This window comes from Salmo salar, chromosome 26 (assembly GCF_965601325.2).
Source record: "Salmo salar chromosome 26, fSalSal1, whole genome shotgun sequence".
Classification (NCBI taxonomy): Eukaryota; Metazoa; Chordata; class Actinopteri; order Salmoniformes; family Salmonidae; genus Salmo; species Salmo salar.
This window is the reverse complement of record NC_138316.1, coordinates 51,618,076-51,643,765: the sequence shown is the minus strand read 5'-3', so window position 1 is coordinate 51,643,765 and position 25,690 is coordinate 51,618,076. Positions and strand designations below refer to the sequence as shown.

General features: G+C 48.3%; 1 protein-coding gene across 5 annotated transcripts in view; it reads left to right on the top strand.

The window, feature by feature from the left end:
* vps13c (vacuolar protein sorting 13 homolog C) overlaps window positions 1-25,690 on the top strand; it is a 229,235-nt gene that overhangs the window by 183,360 nt on the left and 20,185 nt on the right. For all 5 annotated transcript variants that reach the window (XM_045709067.2, XM_045709065.2, XM_045709066.2 and 2 more), the window contains 8 exons: window positions 3,453-3,566; window positions 7,472-7,605; window positions 7,966-8,047; window positions 8,246-8,359; window positions 18,540-18,615; window positions 19,147-19,310; window positions 21,919-21,964; window positions 25,189-25,312. In XM_045709067.2, the coding sequence (XP_045565023.1) occupies window positions 3,453-3,566; window positions 7,472-7,605; window positions 7,966-8,047; window positions 8,246-8,359; window positions 18,540-18,615; window positions 19,147-19,310; window positions 21,919-21,964; window positions 25,189-25,312 (854 nt within the window). The remainder of the gene's footprint in view (window positions 1-3,452; window positions 3,567-7,471; window positions 7,606-7,965; window positions 8,048-8,245; window positions 8,360-18,539; window positions 18,616-19,146; window positions 19,311-21,918; window positions 21,965-25,188; window positions 25,313-25,690) is intronic.

The following is a 25,690-nucleotide window of genomic DNA, read 5'->3' as shown; positions in this document are numbered from 1 at the left end:
ACACACATGAACAAATCACTTAACCTTTTTCTATGTAGATAATGAATAATACTTATTTCAGTAAGAAAATAAATGAATATTCTTGAGTTAAACTGAGGAAGCAAGTGGCTGTTGTATGTTAAATGCATTACTGCTGCTGCTAAATGGTGTTAGACTCTCGTTATGTGGATCCAGGCTAGCTTGGTCTGTGGACATCTTACTGAATACGTCTATGTAGTCAGGTGAGTTGGGTGGGTAGTGGACACGTTAATAAACAGGTCTATGTAGTCAGGTGAGTTGGGTGGGTAGTGGACGTGTTAATAAACAGGTCTATGTAGTCAGGTGAGTTGGGTGGGTAGTGGACGTGTTAATAAACAGGTCTATGTAGTCAGGTGAGTTGGGTGGGTAGTGGACATGTTAATAAACAGGTCTATGTAGTCAGGTGAGTTGGGTGGGTAGTGGACATGTTAATAAACAGGTCTATGTAGTCAGGTGAGTTGGGTGGGTAGTGGACGTGTTAATAAACAGGTCTATGTAGTCAGGTGAGTTGGGTGGGTAGTGGACGTGTTAATAAACAGGTCTATGTAGTCAGGTGAGTTGGGTGGGTAGTGGACATGTTAATAAACAGGTCTATGTAGTCAGGTGAGTTGGGTGGGTAGTGGACGTGTTAATAAACAGGTCTATGTAGTCAGGTGAGTTGGGTGGGTAGTGGACACGTTAATAAACAGGTCTATGTAGTCAGGTGAGTTGGGTGGGTAGTGGACATGTTAATAAACAGGTCTATGTAGTCAGGTGAGTTGGGTGGGTAGTGGACGTGTTAATAAACAGGTCTATGTAGTCAGGTGAGTTGGGTGGGTAGTGGACGTGTTAATAAACAGGTCTATGTAGTCAGGTGAGTTGGGTGGGTAGTGGACGTGTTAATAAACAGGTCTATGTAGTCAGGTGAGTTGGGTGGGTAGTGGACGTGTTAATAAACAGGTCTATGTAGTCAGGTGAGTTGGGTGGGTAGTGGACATGTTAATAAACAGGTCTATGTAGTCAGGTGAGTTGGGTGGGTAGTGGACATGTTAATAAACAGGTCTATGTAGTCAGGTGAGTTGGGTGGGTAGTGGACATGTTAATAAACATGTAGTCAGGTGAGTTGGGTGGGTAGTGGACGTGTTAATAAACAGGTCTATGTAGTCAGGTGAGTTGGGTGGGTAGTGGACATGTTAATAAACAGGTCTATGTAGTCAGGTGAGTTGGGTGGGTAGTGGACGTGTTAATAAACAGGTCTATGTAGTCAGGTGAGTTGGGTGGGTAGTGGACATGTTAATAAACAGGTCTATGTAGTCAGGTGAGTTGGGTGGGTAGTGGACATGTTAATAAACATGTAGTCAGGTGAGTTGGGTGGGTAGTGGACATGTTAATAAACAGGTCTATGTAGTCAGGTGAGTTGGGTGGGTAGTGGACACGTTAATAAACAGGTCTATGTAGTCAGGTGTGTTGGGTGGGTAGTGGACGTGTTAATAAACAGGTCTATGTAGTCAGGTGAGTTGGGTGGGTAGTGGACATGTTAATAAACAGGTCTATGTAGTCAGGTGAGTTGGGTGGGTAGTGGACGTGTTAATAAACAGGTCTATGTAGTCAGGTGAGTTGGGTGGGTAGTGGACGTGTTAATAAACAGGTCTATGTAGTCAGGTGAGTTGGGTGGGTAGTGGACGTGTTAATAAACAGGTCTATGTAGTCAGGTGAGTTGGGTGGGTAGTGGACATGTTAATAAACAGGTCTATGTAGTCAGGTGAGTTGGGTGGGTAGTGGACGTGTTAATAAACAGGTCTATGTAGTCAGGTGAGTTGGGTGGGTAGTGGACGTGTTAATAAACAGGTCTATGTAGTCAGGTGAGTTGGGTGGGTAGTGGACACGTTAATAAACAGGTCTATGTAGTCAGGTGAGTTGGGTGGGTAGTGGACGTGTTAATAAACAGGTCTATGTAGTCAGGTGAGTTGGGTGGGTAGTGGACGTGTTAATAAACAGGTCTATGTAGTCAGGTGAGTTGGGTGGGTAGTGGACATGTTAATAAACAGGTCTATGTAGTCAGGTGAGTTGGGTGGGTAGTGGACGTGTTAATAAACAGGTCTATGTAGTCAGGTGAGTTGGGTGGGTAGTGGACACGTTAATAAACAGGTCTATGTAGTCAGGTGTGTTGGGTGGGTAGTGGACATGTTAATAAACAGGTCTATGTAGTCAGGTGAGTTGGGTGGGTAGTGGACATGTTAATAAACAGGTCTATGTAGTCAGGTGAGTTGGGTGGGTAGTGGACATGTTAATAAACAGGTCTATGTAGTCAGGTGAGTTGGGTGGGTAGTGGACGTGTTAATAAACAGGTCTATGTAGTCAGGTGAGTTGGGTGGGTAGTGGACGTGTTAATAAACAGGTCTATGTAGTCAGGTGAGTTGGGTGGGTAGTGGACGTGTTAATAAACAGGTCTATGTAGTCAGGTGAGTTGGGTGGGTAGTGGACACGTTAATAAACAGGTCTATGTAGTCAGGTGAGTTGGGTGGGTAGTGGACGTGTTAATAAACAGGTCTATGTAGTCAGGTGAGTTGGGTGGGTAGTGGACGTGTTAATAAACAGGTCTATGTAGTCAGGTGAGTTGGGTGGGTAGTGGACATGTTAATAAACAGGTCTATGTAGTCAGGTGAGTTGGGTGGGTAGTGGACATGTTAATAAACATGTAGTCAGGTGTGTTGGGTGGGTAGTGGACATGTTAATAAACAGGTCTATGTAGTCAGGTGAGTTGGGTGGGTAGTGGACGTGTTAATAAACATGTAGTCAGGTGAGTTGGGTGGGTAGTGGACGTGTTAATAAACAGGTCTATGTAGTCAGGTGAGTTGGGTGGGTAGTGGACGTGTTAATAAACATGTAGTCAGGTGAGTTGGGTGGGTAGTGGACGTGTTAATAAACATGTAGTCAGGTGAGTTGGGTGGGTAGTGGACGTGTTAATAAACATGTAGTCAGGTGAGTTGGGTGGGTAGTGGACACGTGGCACTTCAGTACCTCACGTGAGATTTCATTCATTCAACATGTGCATGCATTTGTTTCCTATTAATTCAACATGTGCGTGTATTTGTTTCCTATTAATTCAACATGTGTGTGTATTTGTTTCCTATTAAGTCAACATGTGTGTGTTGTATTTGTCTTTCGACCATGATCTCAAATGTCTCAATCTTTCTCTCTTTCCCTCTCCTCTCCCTCGCACCCTCTCCCTCTCGCTCTCCCTCTCCCCTCCTCTCGCTCTCCCTCTCCCCTCCTCTCCCCTCCTCTCGCTCTCCCTCTCCCCTCCTCTCCCTCTCCCCTCCTCTCCCTCTCCCCTCCTCTCGCTCTCCCCTCCTCTCCCTCTCCCCTCCTCTCGCTCTCCTCTCCCCTCCTCTCGCTCTCCTCTCCCTCTCCCCTCCTCTCCCCCTCTCTCCCTCTTCCTCTCTCCTCTCCAGACCAAGCTGATAGAGAAGGACTTAGAGATGTTACAGGCTGAATTGATGGAGGTGTCCATGACAGACAACTCAGGCCTCAGCTTCTTTGAATACTTCCACATCTCCCCCATCAAAGTAGGAATCTCTCATTCTCTCTATCCCTCCTTTCTCCCTCTCCTCCCTTCCTCATTCTCTGACGTGGCCATGACAGAGATCACTTGTTTCTTTCCTGTCCTGATGGTGGCGTTGTTTCAGATGTAAAACGCTCACCAGGTTGTTATCAAAGAGTGAGTCTGGGCAGCAGGAGAATCATTATTAAATAACGTTATATTCCTCTATGTCAGTCATACGTAACCAGCGGACAGCGAATCCGGTACCGGACCCAGAACAGGGTCAATACCGGACAACTCTGCTGTTGTAATGATAAAATGCTCAAAGTGTAATTTGCGAGTGCATCTTGTATCATTCACTGACAGACCTTAGAGAGCCATTTATAACCAGTCAGAAGTGTTCAGTTGATCAACTAGCCCATGTTAGTTAGCTGGTTAGTCTAACTTACCTACCTATCTAAATCTTCTAGTCATCATGTCCAGATTACGTCCCCCAGGGGCCACGACCCCCAGGGGCCACTAAGACATGTCAAAATGTGTAGAATTGCAGGAAATGTGCTTAAAATGGCAAAAGTTGATCATTTTCAACAAGAGAGGTGGATAATTTTTTTTGTCATATCCCGGTTTACCTATTTACTTAAGGCCCTGCCTACACCTATATATATATATTGCACTTTATTTGGAACGGCAAGCCAAACAAAGCCTTCTCCAATAGTAGAGGAGGACTGGACCTTCTCCAATAGTAGTGGAGGACTGGACCTTCTCCAATAGTGGACCTTCTCCAATAGTAGAGGAGGACTGGACCTTCTCCAATAGTAGAGGAGGACTGGACCTTCTCCAATAGTAGAGGAGGACTGGACCTTCTCCAATAGTAGAGGAGGACTGGACCTTCTCCAATAGTAGTGGAGGACTGGACCTTCTCCAATAGTGGACCTTCTCCAATAGTAGAGGAGGACTGGACCTTCTCCAATAGTAGAGGAGGACTGGACCTTCTCCAATAGTAGTGGAGGACTGGACCTTCTCCAATAGTAGTGGAGGACTGGACCTTCTCCAATAGTAGTGGAGGACTGGACCTTCTCCAATAGTAGTGGAGGACCTTCTCCAATAGTAGTGGAGGACCTTCTCCAATAGTAGTGGAGGACTGGACCTTCTCCAATAGTAGTGGAGGACTGGACCTTCTCCAATAGTAGAGGAGGACTGGACCTTCTCCAATAGTAGTGGAGGACTGGACCTTCTCCAATAGTAGTGGAGGACTGGACCTTCTCCAATAGTAGTGGAGGACTGGACCTTATCCAATAGTAGTGGAGGACTGGACCTTGTCCAATAGTAGTGGAGGACTGGAATTTCTCCAATAGTAGAGGAGGACTGGACCTTCTCCAATAGTAGTGGAGGACTGGACCTTCTCCAATAGTAGTGGAGGACCTGCTCCAATAGTAGTGGAGGACTGGACCTTCTCCAATAGTAGTGGAGGACTGGACCTTCTCCAATAGTAGAGGAGGACTGGACCTTCTCCAATAGTAGAGGAGGACTGGACCTTCTCCAATAGTAGAGGAGGACTGGACCTTCTCCAATAGTAGAGGAGGACTGGACCTTCTCCAATAGTAGTGGAGGACTGGACCTTCTCCAATAGTAGTGGAGGACCTTCTCCAATAGTAGAAGAGGACTGGACCTTCTCCAATAGTAGTGGAGGACCTTCTCCAATAGTAGAAGAGGACTGGACCTTCTCCAATAGTAGTGGAGGACCTTCTCCAATAGTAGTGGAGGACTGGACCTTCTCCAATAGTAGAGGAGGACTGGACCTTCTCCAATAGTAGTGGAGGACCTTCTCCAATAGTAGAGGAGGACTGGACCTTCTCCAATAGTAGAGGAGGACTGGACCTTCTCCAATAGTAGTGGAGGACTGGACCTTCTCCAATAGTGGACCTTCTCCAATAGTAGAGGAGGACTGGACCTTCTCCAATAGTAGAGGAGGACTGGACCTTCTCCAATAGTAGAGGAGGACTGGACCTTCTCCAATAGTAGTGGAGGACCTTCTCCAATAGTAGAGGAGGACTGGACCTTCTCCAATAGTAGAGGAGGACTGGACCTTCTCCAATAGTAGAGGAGGACTGGACCTTCTCCAATAGTAGTGGAGGACTGGACCTTCTCCAATAGTAGTGGAGGACTGGACCTTCTCCAATAGTAGTGGAGGACTGGACCTTCTCCAATAGTAGTGGAGGACCTTCTCCAATAGTAGTGGATGACTGGACCTTCTCCAATAGTAGTGGATGACTGGACCTTCTCCAATAGTAGTGGAGGACTGGACCTTCTCCAATAGTAGAGGAGGACTGGACCTTCTCCAATAGTAGAGGAGGACTGGACCTTCTCCAATAGTAGAGGAGGACTGGACCTTCTCCAATAGTAGTGGAGGACTGGACCTTCTCCAATAGTAGTGGAGGACTGGACCTTCTCCAATAGTAGTGGAGGACTGGACCTTATCCAATAGTAGTGGAGGACTGAAATTTCTCCAATAGTAGAGGAGGACTGGACCTTCTCCAATAGTAGTGGAGGACTGGACCTTCTCCAATAGTAGAAGAGGACTGGACCTTCTCCAATAGTAGAGGAGGACTGGACCTTCTCCAATAGTAGAGGAGGACTGGACCTCCAATAGTAGAGGAGGACTGGACCTTCTCCAATAGTAGTGTAGGACTGGACCTTCTCCAATAGTAGTGGAGGACCTTCTCCAATAGTAGAAGAGGACTGGACCTTCTCCAATAGTAGTGGAGGACCTTCTCCAATAGTAGAGGAGGACTGGACCTTCTCCAATAGTAGTGGAGGACTGGACCTTCTCCAATAGTAGTGGAGGACTGGTCCTTCTCCAATAGTAGTGGAGGACTGGACCTGCTCCAATAGTAGAGGAGGACTGGACCTTAACCAATAGTAGAGGAGGACTGGACCTTCTCCAATAGTAGTGGAGGACTGGACCTTCTCCAATAGTAGTGGAGGACCTTCTCCAATAGTAGTGGAGGACCTTCTCCAATAGTAGTGGAGGACCTTCTCCAATAGTAGTGGAGGACCTTCTCCAATAGTAGTGGAGGACCTTCTCCAATAGTAGTGGAGGACCTACTGGACCTTCTCCAATAGTAGAGGACTGGACCTTCTCCAATAGTAGAGGACTGGACCTTCTCCAATAGTAGTGGAGGACTGGACCTTCTCCAATAGTAGTGGAGGACTGGACCTTCTCCAATAGTAGTGGAGGACTGGACCTTCTCCAATAGTAGAGGAGGACTGGACCTTCTCCAATAGTAGAGGAGGACTGGACCTTCTCCAATAGTAGAGGAGGACTGGACCTTCTCCAATAGTAGAGGAGGACTGGACCTTCTCCAATTGTAGTGGAGGACTGGACCTTCTCCAATAGTAGTGGAGGACTGGAACTTCTCCAATAGTAGAGGAGGACTGGACCTTCTCCAATAGGAGTGGAGGACCTTCTCCAATAGGAGTGGAGGACCTTCTCCAATAGGAGTGGAGGACCTTCTCCAATAGGAGTGGAGGACCTTCTCCAATAGGAGTGGAGGACTGGACCTTCTCCAATAGTAGTGGAGTACTGGACCTTCTCCAATAGTAGTGGAGGACTGGACCTTCTCCAATAGTGGACCTTCTCCAATAGTAGAGGAGGACTGGACCTTCTCCAATAGGAGTGGAGGACTGGACCTTCTCCAATAGGAGTGGAGGACTGGACCTTCTCCAATAGGAGTGGAGGACTGGACCTTCTCCAATAGGAGTGGAGGACTGGACCTTCTCCAATAGGAGTGGAGGACTGGACCTTCTCCAATAGGAGTGGAGGACTGGACCTTCTCCAATAGGAGTGGAGGACTGGATCTTCTCCAATAGTAGTGGAGGACTGGACAACATGAATGTTATGTTGAATAATGTTGTGTTGTTCTGTCGTAGCTACACCTCAGTCTGTCTCTGGGCTCTAGTGGAGATGAGTCTGGTCAGCAGGAGATGATGGCCATCCAGTCAGTCAACCTTCTGTTGAAGAGTCTCGGAGCGACACTCACCGACGTGGACGACCTCATCTTCAAGTGAGTGGGTTTGACCTTGACGATGACCTTAGATAGACTGTACAAACAGATCTGGGACCAGGCTAGTGATGATTCTCTCTCTCTGCCTCTCTCTCTGTCTCTCTCTCTCTTTCTCTCGCTGCCTCTCTCTCTCTGTCTCTCTCTGTCTCTGTCTCTCTGTCTCTCTCTCTCTTTGTCTCTGTCTCTCTCTCTCTCTCTGTCTCTCTGTCTCTCTCTCTCTTTGTCTCTGTCTCTCTCTCTCTCTCTCTCTCTGTCTCTCTCTCTCTTTGTCTCTCTCTCTCTCTGTCTCTGTCTCTCTCTCTCTCTCTGTCTCTCTCTCTCTCTCTGTCTCTCTCTGTCTCTCTGTGTGTCTCCTTCCAGACTTGCCTACTTTGAGGTGAACTACCAGTTCTACAGGACAGAGAAGCTGATGTGGGCTGTGATTAGACATTACAGTGAGCAGGTTAGTTCACGTGGTTCCTTCACAAACCTTGAGATAGAATAATATACTTTAGCCTATTTTGTCTGTTTTATGTGGATACACTGCGTTTATAAAATAACGGAGGAGAACAACAAGGCTTTAACAACTGTTTTATACAACTTATTTCCATTGTAAAAGACTTACCCCACTCCACTGTGTTCCTCTCTCTGTCCTCTCCAGTTCCTGAAACAGATGTATGTGTTGGTGCTGGGCCTGGATGTCCTGGGGAACCCTTTCGGGCTGATCAGAGGCCTGTCTGAAGGAGTGGAGGCCTTCTTCTACGAGCCCTTCCAGGTGACACCCACAACACCCTCCAGCTGTTCTTCTAGGACCACTTCCTGACATTAGAATGGCCAGTCTGGTTATCCAGATGGTCAGGCCTGTGGAGGGTTCGGCAGTACAGCTGTAGTACAGGATATCCAGATGGTTAGGCCTGTGGAGGGTTCAGCAGTACAGCTGTAGTACAGGATATCCAGATGGTTAGGCCTGTGGAGGGTTCAGCAGTACAGCTGTAGTACAGGATATCCAGATGGTTAGGCCTGTGGAGGGTTCGGCAGTACAGCTGTAGTACAGGATATCCAGATGGTTAGGCCTGTGGAGGGTTCAGCAACAGTACGGCTGTAGTACAGGATATCCAGATGGTCAGGCCTGTGGAGGGTTCAGCAACAGTACGGCTGTAGTACAGGATATCCAGATGGTTAGGCCTGTAGAGGGTTCAGCAGCAGTACGGCTGTAGTACAGGATATCCAGATGGTCAGGCCTGTAGAGGGTTCAGCAGTACGGCTGTAGTACAGGATATCCAGATGGTTAGGCCAGTGGAGGGTTCAGCAACAGTACGGCTGTAGTACAGGATATCCAGATGGTTAGGCCTGTGGAGGGTTCAGCAGTACGGCTGTAGTACAGGATATCCAGATGGTTAGGCCTGTAGAGGGTTCAGCAGTACGGCTGTAGTACAGGATATCCAGATGGTCAGGCCTGTAGAGGGTTCAGCAGTACGGCTGTAGTACAGGATATCCAGATGGTCAGGCCTGTAGAGGGTTCAGCAACAGTACGGCTGTAGTACAGGATATCCAGATGGTTAGGCCTGTAGAGGGTTCAGCAGCAGTACGGCTGTAGTACAGGATATCCAGATGGTTAGGCCTGTAGAGGGTTCAGCAACAGTACAGCTGTAGTACAGGATATCCAGATGGTTAGGCCTGTAGAGGGTTCAGCAGCAGTACGGCTGTAGTACAGGATATCCAGATGGTCAGGCCTGTGGAGGGTTCAGCAGCAGTATGGCTGTAGTACAGGATATCCAGATGGTCAGGCCTGTAGAGGGTTCAGCAGCAGTACGGCTGTAGTACAGGATATCCAGATGGTCAGGCCTGTAGAGGGTTCAGCAACAGTACAGCTGTAGTACAGGATATCCAGATGGTCAGGCTTGTGGAGGGTTCAGCAGTACGGCTGTAGTACAGGATATCCAGATGGTCAGGCCTGTGGAGGGTTCAGCAACAGTACAGCTGTAGTACAGGATATCCAGATGGTCAGGCCTGTAGAGGGTTCAGCAGTACGGCTGTAGTACAGGATATCCAGATGGTCAGGCCTGTAGAGGGTTCAGCAGCAGTACGGCTGTAGTACAGGATATCCAGATGGTTAGGCCTGTAGAGGGTTCAGCAGCAGTACGGCTGTAGTACAGGATATCCAGATGGTCAGGCCTGTAGAGGGTTCAGCAGTATGGCTGTAGTACAGGATATCCAGATGGTCAGGCCTGTAGAGGGTTCAGCAGCAGTACGGCTGTAGTACAGGATATCCAGATGGTTAGGCCTGTGGAGGGTTCAGCAGTACGGCTGTAGTACAGGATATCCAGATGGTTAGGCCTGTAGAGGGTTCAGCAGTACGGCTGTAGTACAGGATATCCAGATGGTCAGGCCTGTAGAGGGTTCAGCAGTACGGCTGTAGTACAGGATATCCAGATGGTCAGGCCTGTAGAGGGTTCAGCAACAGTACGGCTGTAGTACAGGATATCCAGATGGTTAGGCCTGTAGAGGGTTCAGCAGCAGTACGGCTGTAGTACAGGATATCCAGATGGTTAGGCCTGTAGAGGGTTCAGCAACAGTACAGCTGTAGTACAGGATATCCAGATGGTTAGGCCTGTAGAGGGTTCAGCAGCAGTACGGCTGTAGTACAGGATATCCAGATGGTCAGGCCTGTGGAGGGTTCAGCAGCAGTATGGCTGTAGTACAGGATATCCAGATGGTCAGGCCTGTAGAGGGTTCAGCAGCAGTACGGCTGTAGTACAGGATATCCAGATGGTCAGGCCTGTAGAGGGTTCAGCAGCAGTACAGCTGTAGTACAGGATATCCAGATGGTTAGGCCTGTGGAGGGTTCAGCAACAGTACAGCTGTAGTACAGGATATCCAGATGGTCAGGCCTGTAGAGGGTTCAGCAGTACGGCTGTAGTACAGGATATCCAGATGGTCAGGCCTGTGGAGGGTTCAGCAGTACGGCTGTAGTACAGGATATCCAGATGGTCAGGCCTGTAGAGGGTTCAGCAGTACGGCTGTAGTACAGGATATCCAGATGGTTAGGCCTGTAGAGGGTTCAGCAGCAGTATGGCTGTAGTACAGGATATCCAGATGGTCAGGCCTGTGGAGGGTTCAGCAGTACGGCTGTAGTACAGGATATCCAGATGGTCAGGCCTGTGGAGGGTTCAGCAACAGTACAGCTGTAGTACAGGATATCCAGATGGTCAGGCCTGTAGAGGGTTCAGCAACAGTACAGCTGTAGTACAGGATATCCAGATGGTCAGGCCTGTAGAGGGTTCAGCACTACGGCTGTAGTACAGGATATCCAGATGGTCAGGCCTGTAGAGGGTTCAGCAACAGTACAGCTGTAGTACAGGATATCCAGATGGTCAGGCTTGTGGAGGGTTCAGCAGTACGGCTGTAGTACAGGATATCCAGATGGTCAGGCCTGTGGAGGGTTCAGCAACAGTACAGCTGTAGTACAGGATATCCAGATGGTCAGGCCTGTAGAGGGTTCAGCAGTACGGCTGTAGTACAGGATATCCAGATGGTCAGGCCTGTAGAGGGTTCAGCAGCAGTACGGCTGTAGTACAGGATATCCAGATGGTTAGGCCTGTAGAGGGTTCAGCAGCAGTACGGCTGTAGTACAGGATATCCAGATGGTCAGGCCTGTAGAGGGTTCAGCAGTACGGCTGTAGTACAGGATATCCAGATGGTCAGGCCTGTAGAGGGTTCAGCAGCAGTACGGCTGTAGTACAGGATATCCAGATGGTCAGGCCTGTAGAGGGTTCAGCAGTACAGCTGTAGTACAGGATATCCAGATGGTCAGGCCTGTAGAGGGTTCAGCAGTACGGCTGTAGTACAGGATATCCAGATGGTCAGGCCTGTAGAGGGTTCAGCAGTACGGCTGTAGTACAGGATATCCAGATGGTTAGGCCTGTAGAGGGTTCAGCAGCAGTATGGCTGTAGTACAGGATATCCAGATGGTCAGGCCTGTGGAGGGTTCAGCAGTACGGCTGTAGTACAGGATATCCAGATGGTTAGGCCTGTAGAGGGTTCAGCAGCAGTACAGCTGTAGTACAGGATATCCAGATGGTCAGGCCTGTGGAGGGTTCAGCAACAGTACAGCTGTAGTACAGGATATCCAGATGGTCAGGCCTGTAGAGGGTTCAGCAACAGTACAACTGTAGTACAGGATATCCAGATGGTCAGGCCTGTAGAGGGTTCAGCACTACGGCTGTAGTACAGGATATCCAGATGGTCAGGCCTGTAGAGGGTTCAGCAACAGTACAGCTGTAGTACAGGATATCCAGATGGTCAGGCCTGTGGAGGGTTCAGCAGTACGGCTGTAGTACAGGATATCCAGATGGTCAGGCCTGTGGAGGGTTCAGCAACAGTACAGCTGTAGTACAGGATATCCAGATGGTCAGGCCTGTAGAGGGTTCAGCAACAGTACAGCTGTAGTACAGGATATCCAGATGGTCAGGCCTGTAGAGGGTTCAGCACTACGGCTGTAGTACAGGATATCCAGATGGTCAGGCCTGTAGAGGGTTCAGCAACAGTACAGCTGTAGTACAGGATATCCAGATGGTCAGGCCTGTAGAGGGTTCAGCAGCAGTACGGCTGTAGTACAGGATATCCAGATGGTTAGGCCTGTAGAGGGTTCAGCAGCAGTACGGCTGTAGTACAGGATATCCAGATGGTTAGGCCTGTGGAGGGTTCAGCAACAGTACAGCTGTAGTACAGGATATCCAGATGGTCAGGCCTGTAGAGGGTTCAGCAACAGTACAGCTGTAGTACAGGATATCCAGATGGTCAGGCCTGTGGAGGGTTCAGCAACAGTACGGCTGTAGTACAGGATATCCAGATGGTTAGGCCTGTAGAGGGTTCAGCAGCAGTACGGCTGTAGTACAGGATATCCAGATGGTCAGGCCTGTAGAGGGTTCAGCAGTACGGCTGTAGTACAGGATATCCAGATGGTCAGGCCTGTAGAGGGTTCAGCAGTACGGCTGTAGTACAGGATATCCAGATGGTCAGGCCTGTAGAGGGTTCAGCAGTACGGCTGTAGTACAGGATATCCAGATGGTTAGGCCTGTAGAGGGTTCAGCAGCAGTATGGCTGTAGTACAGGATATCCAGATGGTCAGGCCTGTGGAGGGTTCAGCAGTACGGCTGTAGTACAGGATATCCAGATGGTTAGGCCTGTAGAGGGTTCAGCAGCAGTACAGCTGTAGTACAGGATATCCAGATGGTCAGGCCTGTGGAGGGTTCAGCAACAGTACAGCTGTAGTACAGGATATCCAGATGGTCAGGCCTGTAGAGGGTTCAGCAACAGTACAGCTGTAGTACAGGATATCCAGATGGTCAGGCCTGTAGAGGGTTCAGCACTACGGCTGTAGTACAGGATATCCAGATGGTCAGGCCTGTAGAGGGTTCAGCAACAGTACAGCTGTAGTACAGGATATCCAGATGGTCAGGCCTGTGGAGGGTTCAGCAGTACGGCTGTAGTACAGGATATCCAGATGGTCAGGCCTGTGGAGGGTTCAGCAACAGTACAGCTGTAGTACAGGATATCCAGATGGTCAGGCCTGTAGAGGGTTCAGCAACAGTACAGCTGTAGTACAGGATATCCAGATGGTCAGGCCTGTAGAGGGTTCAGCACTACGGCTGTAGTACAGGATATCCAGATGGTCAGGCCTGTAGAGGGTTCAGCAACAGTACAGCTGTAGTACAGGATATCCAGATGGTCAGGCCTGTAGAGGGTTCAGCAGCAGTACGGCTGTAGTACAGGATATCCAGATGGTTAGGCCTGTAGAGGGTTCAGCAGCAGTACGGCTGTAGTACAGGATATCCAGATGGTTAGGCCTGTGGAGGGTTCAGCAACAGTACAGCTGTAGTACAGGATATCCAGATGGTCAGGCCTGTAGAGGGTTCAGCAACAGTACAGCTGTAGTACAGGATATCCAGATGGTCAGGCCTGTGGAGGGTTCAGCAACAGTACAGCTGTAGTACAGGATATCCAGATGGTTAGGCCTGTAGAGGGTTCAGCAGTACGGCTGTAGTACAGGATATCCAGATGGTCAGGCCTGTAGAGGGTTCAGCAGCAGTACGGCTGTAGTACAGGATATCCAGATGGTCAGGCCTGTAGAGGGTTCAGCAGCAGTACGGCTGTAGTACAGGATATCCAGATGGTCAGGCCTGTAGAGGGTTCGGCAGCAGTACGGCTGTAGTACAGGATATCCAGATGGTCAGGCCTGTAGAGGGTTCAGCAGCAGTACGGCTGTAGTACAGGATATCCAGATGGTCAGGCCTGTAGAGGGTTCAGCAGCAGTACGGCTGTAGTACAGGATATCCAGATGGTCAGGCCTGTAGAGGGTTCAGCAGCAGTACGGCTGTAGTACAGGATATCCAGATGGTTAGGCCTGTAGAGGGTTCGGCAGCAGTACGGCTGTAGTACAGGATATCCAGATGGTCAGGCCTGTAGAGGGTTCAGCAGCAGTACGGCTGTAGTACAGGATATCCAGATGGTTAGGCCTGTAGAGGGTTCAGCAGTACGGCTGTAGTACAGGATATCCAGATGGTCAGGCCTGTAGAGGGTTCAGCAGTACGGCTGTAGTACAGGATATCCAGATGGTCAGGCCTGTAGAGGGTTCAGCAGTACGGCTGTAGTACAGGATATCCAGATGGTCAGGCCTGTAGAGGGTTCAGCAGTACGGCTGTAGTACAGGATATCCAGATGGTCAGGCCTGTAGAGGGTTCAGCAACAGTACAGCTGTAGTACAGGATATCCAGATGGTCAGGCTTGTGGAGGGTTCAGCAGTACGGCTGTAGTACAGGATATCCAGATGGTCAGGCCTGTGGAGGGTTCAGCAACAGTACAGCTGTAGTACAGGATATCCAGATGGTCAGGCCTGTAGAGGGTTCAGCAGTACGGCTGTAGTACAGGATATCCAGATGGTCAGGCCTGTAGAGGGTTCAGCAGCAGTACGGCTGTAGTACAGGATATCCAGATGGTCAGGCCTGTAGAGGGTTCAGCAGCAGTACGGCTGTAGTACAGGATATCCAGATGGTCAGGCCTGTAGAGGGTTCAGCAGTACGGCTGTAGTACAGGATATCCAGATGGTCAGGCCTGTAGAGGGTTCGGCAGCAGTACGGCTATAGTACAGGATATCCAGATGCTCAGGCCTGTAGAGGGTTCAGCAGCAGTACGGCTGTAGTACAGGATATCCAGATGGCCAGGCCTGTAGAGGGTTCAGCAGCAGTACGGCTGTAGTACAGGATATCCAGATGGTCAGGCCTGTAGAGGGTTCAGCAGTACGGCTGTAGTACAGGATATCCAGATGGTCAGGCCTGTAGAGGGTTCGGCAGCAGTACGGCTGTAGTACAGGATATCCAGATGGTCAGGCCTGTAGAGGGTTCAGCAGCAGTACGGCTGTAGTACAGGATATCCAGATGGCCAGGCCTGTAGAGGGTTCAGCAGCAGTACGGCTGTAGTACAGGATATCCAGATGGTCAGGCCTGTAGAGGGTTCAGCAGCAGTACGGCTGTAGTACAGGATATCCAGATGGTCAGGCCTGTAGAGGGTTCAGCAGCAGTACGGCTGTAGTACAAGATATCCAGATGGTCAGGCCTGTAGAGGGTTCAGCAGCACTACGGCTGTAGTACAGGATATCCAGATGGTCAGGCCTGTAGAGGGTTCAGCAGCAGTACGGCTGTAGTACAGGATATCCAGATGGTCAGGCCTGTAGAGGGTTCAGCAGCAGTACGGCTGTAGTACAGGATATCCAGATGGTCAGGCCTGTAGAGGGTTCAGCAGTACGGCTGTAGTACAGGATATCCAGATGGTCAGGCCTGTAGAGGGTTCAGCAGCAGTACGGCTGTAGTACAGGATATCCAGATGGTCAGGCCTGTAGAGGGTTCAGCAGCAGTACGGCTGTAGTACAGGATATCCAGATGGTCAGGCCTGTAGAGGGTTCAGCAGCAGTACGGCTGTAGTACAGGATATCCAGATGGTCAGGCCTGTAGAGGGTTCAGCAGCAGTACGGCTGTAGTACAGGATATCCAGATGGTTAGGCCTGTAGAGGGTTCGGCAGCAGTACGGCTGTAGTACAGGATATCCAGATGGTTAGGCCTGTAGAGGGTTCAGCAGTACGGCTGTAGTACAGGATATCCAGATGGTCAGGCCTGTAGAGGGTTCTCCTGACAGTCCTTGGTGGTGTTGTGTTATAGGGAGCGGTTCCTCCTGACAGTCCTTGGTGGTGTTGTGTTATAGGGAGCGGTTCCTCCTGACAGTCCTTGGTGGTGTTGTGTTATAGGGAGCGGTTCCTCCTGACAGTCCTTGGTGGTGTTGTGTTATAGGGAGCGGTTCCTCCTGACAGTCCTTGGTGGTGTTGTGTTATAGGGAGCGGTTCCTCCTGACAGTCCTTGGTGGTGTTGTGTTATAGGGAGCGGTTCCTCCTGACAGTCCTTGGTGGTGTTGTGTTGTAGGGAGCGGTTCCTCCTGACAGTCCTTGGTGGTGTTGTGTTGTAGGGAGCGGTTCCTCCTGACAGTCCTTGGTTGTGTTATAGGGAGCGGTTCCTCCTGACAGTCCTTGGTGGTGTTGTAGGGAGCGGTTCCTCCTGACAGTCCTTGGTGGTGTTGTGTTATAGGGAGCGGTTCCTCCTGACAGTCCTTGGTGGTGTTGTGTTATAGGGAGCGGTTCCTCCTGACAGTCCTTGGTGGTGTTGTGTTGTAGGGAGCGGTTCCTCCTGACAGTCCTTGGTGGTGTTGTGTTATAGGGAGCGGTTCCTCCTGACAGTCCTTGGTGGTGTTGTGTTATAGGGAGCGGTTCCTCCTGACAGTCCTTGGTGGTGTTGTGTTGTAGGGAGCGGTTCCTCCTGACAGTCCTTGGTGGTGTTGTGTTATAGGGAGCGGTTCCTCCTGACAGTCCTTGGTGGTGTTGTGTTATAGGGAGCGGTTCCTCCTGACAGTCCTTGGTGGTGTTGTGTTATAGGGAGCGGTTCCTCCTGACAGTCCTTGGTGGTGTTGTGTTATAGGGAGCGGTTCCTCCTGACAGTCCTTGGTGGTGTTGTGTTGTAGGGAGCGGTTCCTCCTGACAGTCCTTGGTGGTGTTGTGTTATAGGGAGCGGTTCCTCCTGACAGTCCTTGGTGGTGTTGTGTTATAGGGAGCGGTTCCTCCTGACAGTCCTTGGTGGTGTTGTGTTGTAGGGAGCGGTTCCTCCTGACAGTCCTTGGTGGTGTTGTGTTGTAGGGAGCGGTTCCTCCTGACAGTCCTTGGTCTTGTTGTGTTGTAGGGAGCGGTTCCTCCTGACAGTCCTTGGTGGTGTTGTGTTATAGGGAGCGGTTCCTCCTGACAGTCCTTGGTGGTGTTGTGTTATAGGGAGCGGTTCCTCCTGACAGTCCTTGGTGGTGTTGTGTTGTAGGGAGCGGTTCCTCCTGACAGTCCTTGGTGGTGTTGTGTTATAGGGAGCGGTTCCTCCTGACAGTCCTTGGTGGTGTTGTGTTATAGGGAGCGGTTCCTCCTGACAGTCCTTGGTGGTGTTGTGTTATAGGGAGCGGTTCCTCCTGACAGTCCTTGGTGGTGTTGTGTTGTAGGGAGCGGTTCCTCCTGACAGTCCTTGGTGGTGTTGTGTTGTAGGGAGCGGTTCCTCCTGACAGTCCTTGGTGGTGTTGTGTTATAGGGAGCGGTTCCTCCTGACAGTCCTTGGTGGTGTTGTGTTATAGGGAGCGGTTCCTCCTGACAGTCCTTGGTGGTGTTGTGTTATAGGGAGCGGTTCCTCCTGACAGTCCTTGGTGGTGTTGTGTTATAGGGAGCGGTTCCTCCTGACAGTCCTTGGTGGTGTTGTGTTGTAGGGAGCGGTTCCTCCTGACAGTCCTTGGTGGTGTTGTGTTGTAGGGAGCGGTTCCTCCTGACAGTCCTTGGTGGTGTTGTGTTATAGGGAGCGGTTCCTCCTGACAGTCCTTGGTGGTGTTGTGTTATAGGGAGCGGTTCCTCCTGACAGTCCTTGGTGGTGTTGTGTTGTAGGGAGCGGTTCCTCCTGACAGTCCTTGGTGGTGTTGTGTTGTAGGGAGCGGTTCCTCCTGACAGTCCTTGGTCTTGTTGTGTTGTAGGGAGCGGTTCCTCCTGACAGTCCTTGGTGGTGTTGTGTTATAGGGAGCGGTTCCTCCTGACAGTCCTTGGTGGTGTTGTGTTATAGGGAGCGGTTCCTCCTGACAGTCCTTGGTGGTGTTGTGTTGTAGGGAGCGGTTCCTCCTGACAGTCCTTGGTGGTGTTGTGTTATAGGGAGCGGTTCCTCCTGACAGTCCTTGGTGGTGTTGTGTTATAGGGAGCGGTTCCTCCTGACAGTCCTTGGTGGTGTTGTGTTATAGGGAGCGGTTCCTCCTGACAGTCCTTGGTGGTGTTGTGTTGTAGGGAGCGGTTCCTCCTGACAGTCCTTGGTGGTGTTGTGTTGTAGGGAGCGGTTCCTCCTGACAGTCCTTGGTGGTGTTGTGTTATAGGGAGCGGTTCCTCCTGACAGTCCTTGGTGGTGTTGTGTTATAGGGAGCGGTTCCTCCTGACAGTCCTTGGTGGTGTTGTGTTATAGGGAGCGGTTCCTCCTGACAGTCCTTGGTGGTGTTGTGTTGTAGGGAGCGGTTCCTCCTGACAGTCCTTGGTGGTGTTGTGTTATAGGGAGCGGTTCCTCCTGACAGTCCTTGGTGGTGTTGTGTTGTAGGGAGCGGTTCCTCCTGACAGTCCTTGGTGGTGTTGTGTTGTAGGGAGCGGTTCCTCCTGACAGTCCTTGGTGGTGTTGTGTTGTAGGGAGCGGTTCCTCCTGACAGTCCTTGGTGGTGTTGTGTTATAGGGAGCGGTTCCTCCTGACAGTCCTTGGTGGTGTTGTGTTGTAGGGAGCGGTTCCTCCTGACAGTCCTTGGTGGTGTTGTGTTATAGGGAGCGGTTCCTCCTGACAGTCCTTGGTGGTGTTGTGTTTTAGGGAGCGGTTCAGGGACCTGAGGAGTTTGCTGAGGGCTTCGTGATCGGAGTACGCAGTCTACTTGGTCACACTGTCGGTAAGTATGTGTGTGTGTGTTGTGTTGTGTTGTGTGCGTGCGCCTGTATGCATGTGTACATGCTCTTGTGTGTATGTGTGCGCGCGCGTGCATGTGTGCGTGTGCATGTGTGCATGTGCGCGCGTGTGTGTACATGCGCTTGTGTGTGTGCGCGCGTGCATGTGTACATGCGCGTGTGTGTACGTGCGCTTGTGTGTACATGTACTCTTGTTTGTGTGTGTGCGTCTGTGTGTGTGTGTGCTCGCACCTGTGTGCGTGTGTGTGTGTGTGTGTGTGTGTGTGTGTGTGTGTGTGTGTGTGTGTGTGTGTGTGTGTGTGTGTTTACCACAGGAGGCTGGTGGCACCTTAACTGGGGAGGTTGGGCTTGTGGTAACTGCCTGAGCGGAATGAGTGGAATGGCGTCAGATACATCTAACACGCGGTAACCGCGGTAACCAGGTGTTTGATGCCGGTCCGTCCGCTCCGTTCCAGCCTTTTATCATGAGCCGTTCTCCCCTTATATCTGAATGTCTTCTCTCTCCTCCCCACTAGGTGGCGCTGCAGGCATGGTGTCCCGTATTACAGGGTCAGTGGGGAAAGGACTGGCTGCCATCACCATGGATAAAGAGTACCAGCAAAAAAGACGAGAGGAGATGAACAGACCACCCAAAGACTTTGGAGAGAGTCTGGCCAAGGGAGGCATGGGATTCTTTAAGGTAGTACTGTAGTACTCTGATCATTTAATAACAGACCGTCTTTAAGGTAGTACTGTAGTACTCTGATCATTTAATAACAGACCGTCTTTAAGGTAGTACTGTAGTACTCTGATCATTTAATAACAGACCGTCTTTAAGGTAGTACTGTAGTACTCTGATCATTTAATAACAGACCGTCTTTAAGGTAGTACTGTAGTACTCTGATCATTTAACAACAGACAGTCTTTAAGGTAGTACTGTAGTACTCTGATCATTTAATAACAGACCGTCTTTAAGGTAGTACTGTAGTACTCTGATCATTTAACAACAGACAGTCTTTAAGGTAGTACTGTAGTACTCTGATCATTTAATAACAGACAGTCTTTAAGGTAGTACTGTAGTACTCTGATCATTTAATAACAGACAGTCTTTAAGGTAGTACTGTAGTACTCTGATCATTTAACAACAGACACTTTATCCGGAGACCCTTTAGTGAACCACTCAATTCCGATTTAAAAGTAATTCATATAGAAAATATTCGAGGGGGAATTGGGATTTCAGCGTACTTTCTAAACTGACTGCATTAAGTTGGACTTGACCACAACCCAGCAGGGAACACATGTTCATTTGTATGTAGCCCATGTGGGAAAACACTTCCTCAACTGTGGGGTTGAAAGCACATGTTCCGATATTGTCCTTGGTGATGAGTCAGGGGAGTTTAAGCCCTGTGTTGAATATTAAACGGATGATTCAACAACACATTACACATGAGCAGCATCCCAAATGGCCCCCTATTCCCTATGTAGTGCACTACTTTTGACCGGGGCCTATGGGGCTATATAGGAACTAGGGTGCCGTTTTGGGAAGCATCCGTGTGGTTGCCTACAGCACGACCTTGACATTATAGTACAAAAGGTAATTATACTGCATGATGTGCATTTTAATGTGTAATCATTTTTTGCAGGAGTGGGCTTTAAATCAATAGATTTAACATTACAGACTGAACATGGGGGAACTGCTCATGTAATTCTACCTATTGATTCAGGACCTAAAGTAGAATAATCTACCTCTATTGATTCAGGACCTAAAGTAGCATCATCTACCTCTATTGATTCAGGACCTAAAGTAGTATCATCTACCTCTATTGATTCAGGACCTAAAGTAGCATCATCTACCTCTATTGATTCAGGACCTAAAGTAGCATCATCTACCTCTATTGATTCAGGACCTAAAGTAGTATCATCTACCTCTATTGATTCAGGACCTAAAGTAGCATCATCTACCTCTATTGATTCAGGACCTAAAGTAGCATCATCTACCTCTATTGATTCAGGACCTAAAGTAGCATCATCTACCTCTATTGATTCAGGACCTAAAGTAGCATCATCTACCTCTATTGATTCAGGACCTAAAGTAGCATCATCTACCTCTATTGATTCAGGACCTAAAGTAGCATCATCTATCTCTATTGATTCAGGACCTAAAGTAGTATCATCTACCTCTATTGATTCAGGACCTAAAGTAGCATCATCTACCTCTATTGATTCAGGACCTAAAGTAGTATCATCTATCTCTATTGATTCAGGACCTAAAGTAGTATCATCTACCTCTATTGATTCAGGACCTAAAGTAGCATCATCTACCTCTATTGATTCAGGACCTAAAGTAGTATCATCTACCTCTATTGATTCAGGACCTAAAGTAGCATCATCTACCTCTATTGATTCAGGACCTAAAGTAGCATCATCTACCTCTATTGATTCAGGACCTAAAGTAGGGTCATCTTCACTTGTCTTCTGTCCTGGGTCCTCCTTTAGCAGTCAAGTCATGATAAGGCCAAGTCATGATAAGGCCAAGTCATGATAAGGCCAAGTCATGATAAGGCCAAGTCATGATAAGGCCAAGTCATGATAAGGCCAAGTCATGATAAGGTCAAGTCATGATAAGGCCAAGTCATGATAAGGCCAAGTCATGATAAGGCCAAGTGATGATAAGGCCAAGTCATGATAAGGCCAAGTCATGATAAGGCCAAGTGATGATAAGGCCAAGTGATGATAAGGCCAAGTCATGATAAGGCCAAGTCATGATAAGGTCAAGCTTTTCAAAACACAACAACAAATGAACCCTCTTCATTCAGGACAATACTGTTAAATGTAATTACCTCCTGAAACAGAGTGGTTTTCAAGAGGTTGTTCAATACTGTTAAATGTAATTACCTCCTGAAACAGAGTGGTTTTCAAGAGGTTGTTCTTTCCTGTTATTCTTGAATAGACCTTTTTTTTATGTTGGATACAATGGAACCCTGACGGTCCTCTCTCTCTGTCTCTGTATCTCTCTCTCTCTCTCTCTCTCCTCTCTCTCTCTCTCTCTCTCTCTCTCTTCTCTCCTCTCTGTCTCTCTCTGTCTCTGTATCTCTCTCTCTCTCTCTTCTCTCCTCTCTCTCTCCTCTCTCTCTCTCTCTCTCTCTCTCTCTCTCTCTCTCTCTCTCTCTCTCTCTTCTCTCCTCTCTGTCTCTCTCTGTCTCTGTATCTCTCTCTCTCTCTCTTCTCTCCTCTCTCTCTCCTCTCTCTCTCTCTCTCTCTCTCCTCTCTCTCTCTCTCTCTCTCTCTCTCTCTCTGTGTGTGTGTAGGGGGTCGTTGGTGGGGTAACGGGCATCGTCACCAAACCTGTAGAAGGTTTGTTTATTCACAACGCTCTGACCTGTTGCTGATCTCTTCTTCCGTTCACTGGGGGAAAAAAACAAAACATCTCTCATCGTCACTCATAAATGTTCAATAAATATTTCCTTTCCAATTTTGTGGGAAACTGAAGTTTATCTCAACCCTTCAAAAGATTTGGAGAATATATTGAATGTACAAAACATTATGAACACCTGCTCTTTCCATGACATAGACTGACCAGGTGAATCCAGGTGAAAGCTTTGATCCCTTATTGATGTCACTTGTTAAATCCACTTCAAATCAGTGTAGGTGAAGGGGAGGAGACAGGTTGAATAAATATTTTCAAGCCTTGAAACAATTGAGACATGAATTGTGTATGTGTGTCATTCAGAGGGTGAATGGGCAAGAACGGGGTATGGTAGTAGGTGCCAAGCACACCGGTTTGTGTCAAGAACTGCAACGCTGGTGGGTTTTTGACGCTCAACAGTTTCCTGTGTGTATCAAGAACGGTCCACCACCCAAAGGACATCCAGCCAACTTGACACAACTGTGGGAAGCATCTGAGTCAACATGGACCAGCATCCCTGTGGAACGCTGTTCGACACCTTGTAGATCTGATTTGAGTTATTAAGACCTCATATAGCCAACGGCGACAGCTGGTCTTACTGGGGTCTGACACATAATCTAAAAATACATTACAGACAAGAGACTACAATTTACATACAGTGCATACATACAGTGCAATTTAACCCATTTACTTTTTTCCACATTTTGTTACGTTACAGACTTGTTCTTAAATGGATTAAATTGTTTGTTTTTTTCGCCCTCATCAATCAACACACAATACCACATGATGACATCACAATACCACATGATGACATCACAATACCACATAATGACATCACAATACCACATGATGACATCACAATACCACATGATGACATCACAATACCACATAATGACATCACAATACCACATAATGACATCACAATACCACATAAAGACAAAGCAAAAACAGGTTGTTAGACATTTTTGCAGCTGTATGCTCCTCAGACCAACAAATATTTTAATATCATCCACATGAGAGTCACAGCAAAATATTTTGTATGATCTCTTATACACTATTTTAGGGACAGCTTTTGGATCTTTGGCTTTCCTGGATATAGCCAATATGTTGTGATCGCTGCATCCAATGGGTGTGGATACAGCTTTAGAACAAAGTTCTACAGTATTAGTAAAAATGTGATCAATACATGTGGATGATCTTGTTCCTGTAGTGTTTGTAAACACCCTGGTAGGTTGATTAATAACCTGAACCAGATTCCAGGCACTGGTTACAGTGAGAAGCTTCCTCTTGAGCGGACAGCTTGATGAAAACCAGTCAATATTCAGGTCCTCAAGAAAGTAGACCTCTCTGTTTACATCACATACAGTCGTGGCCAAACGTTTTGAGAATGACACAAATATTAATTTCCACAAAGTTTGCTGCTTCAGTGTCTTTAGATATTTTTGTCAGATGTTACTATGGAATACTGAAGTATAATTACAAGCATTTCATAAGTGTCAAAGGCTTTTATTGAGGTATTTTTCAAGACCTCTGCAATCCGCCCTGGCATGCTGTCAGTTAACTTCTGGGCCACATCCTGACTGATGGCAGCCCATTCTTGCATAATCAATGCTTGGAGTTTGTCAGAATTTGTGGGTTTTTGTTTGTCCACCCGCCTCTTGAGGATTGGTCACAAGTTCTCAATGGGATTAAGATCTGGGGAGTTTCCTGGCCATGGACCCAAAATATCGATGTTTTGTTCCCCGAGCCACTTAGTTATCACTTTTGCCTTATGGGAAGGTGCTCCATCATGCTGGAAAAGGCATTGTTCATCACCAAACTGTTCCTGGATGGTTGGGAGAAGTTGCTCTTGGAGGATGTGTTGGTACCATTCTTTATTCATGGCTGTGTTCTTAGGCAAAATTGTGAGTGAACCCACTCCAATGGCTGAGAAGCAATCCCACACATGAATGGTCTCAGGATGCTTTACTGTTGGCATGACACAGGACTGATGGTAGCGCTCACCTTGTCTTCTCCGGACAAGCTTTTTTCCGGATGCCCCAAACAATCGGAAAGGGGATTCATCAGAGAAAATGACTTTATCCCAGTCCTCAGCAGTCCAATCCCTGTACCTTTTGTAGAATATCAGTCTGTCCCTGAGGTTTTTCCTGGAGAGAAGTGGCTTCTTTGCTGCCCTTCTTGACACCAGGCCATCCTCCAAAAGTTTTCGCCTCACTGTGCGTGCAGATGCACTCACACCTGCCTGCTGCCATTCCTGAGCAAGCTCTGTACTGGTGGTGCCCCGATCCCGCAGCTGAATCAACTTTAGGAGACGGTCCTGGTGCTTGCTGGACTTTCTTTGGTGCCCTGAAGCCTTCTTCACAACAATTGAACCGCTCTCCTTGAAGTTCTTGATGATGTGATAAATGGTTGATTTAGGTGCAATCTTACTGGCAGCAATGTCCTTGCCTGTGAAGCCCTTTTTGTGCAAAGCAATGATGACGGCACATGTTTCCTTGCAGGTAACCATGGTTGACAGAGGAAGAACAATGATTCCAAGCACCACCCTCCTTTTGAAGCTTCCAGTCTGTTATTCGAACACAATCAGCATGACAGAGTGATCTCCAGCCTTGTCCTCGTCAACACTCACACCTGTGTTAACGAGAGAATCTCTGACATGATGTCAGCTGGTCCTTTTGTGGCAGGGCTGAAATGCAGTGGAAATGTTTTTTGGGGGGATTCAGTTCATTTGCATGGCAAATTGGGACTTTGCAATTAATTGCAATTCATCTGATCACTCTTCATAACATTCTGGAGTATATGCAAATTGCCATCATACAAACTGAGGCAGCAGACTGTGAAAATTAATATTTCTGTCATTCTCAAAACCTTTGGCCACGACTGTACACTATCAAGCATTTCACACATTATATTTAGATACTGACTATTAGCACTTGGTGGCCTATAGCAACCACAACACTTCAATAACACTTGACATAAGATCTTCTCTAAGCGTTACAGGGGGGGTGTAACTCAATATTAGGAAGGTGTTCTTAATGTTTTGTACACTCAGTGTATGTTGAACATGTCATTACTGCATTTCCAGTGTAGTTTGCTTTGTGTGTTAACCTTTTCTAAACCAGAGGTCTAACTCTTGTTTTATTCTCTCTCTCTATCACCCCCCCCCCCTCAGGGGCCAAGAAGGAGGGAGCGGCAGGGTTCTTCAAGGGCATAGGGAAGGGTCTGGTTGGGGTGGTGGCCAGGCCGACAGGGGGCATCGTAGACATGGCCTCCAGCACCTTCCACGGCATACAGAGGTTAGTAGAGACAAATACAGGACACTACAGAGGTAGTAGAGAGACACTGGACACTACAGAGGTAGTAGAGGGACACTGGACACTGCAGAGGTTAGTAGAGAGACACAGGACACTACAGAGGTTAGTAGAGACGAATACAGGACACTACAGAGGTTAGTAGAGAGACACAGGACACTACAGAGGTTAGTAGAAACAAATACAGGACACTACAGAGGTTAGTAGAGAGACACAGGACACTACAGAGGTTAGTACAGAGACACAGGACACTACAGAGGTTAGTAGAGAGACACAGGACACTACAGAGGTAGTAGAGAGACACAGGACACTACAGAGGTTAGTAGAGATGAATACAGGACACTACAGAGGTAGTAGATGGAC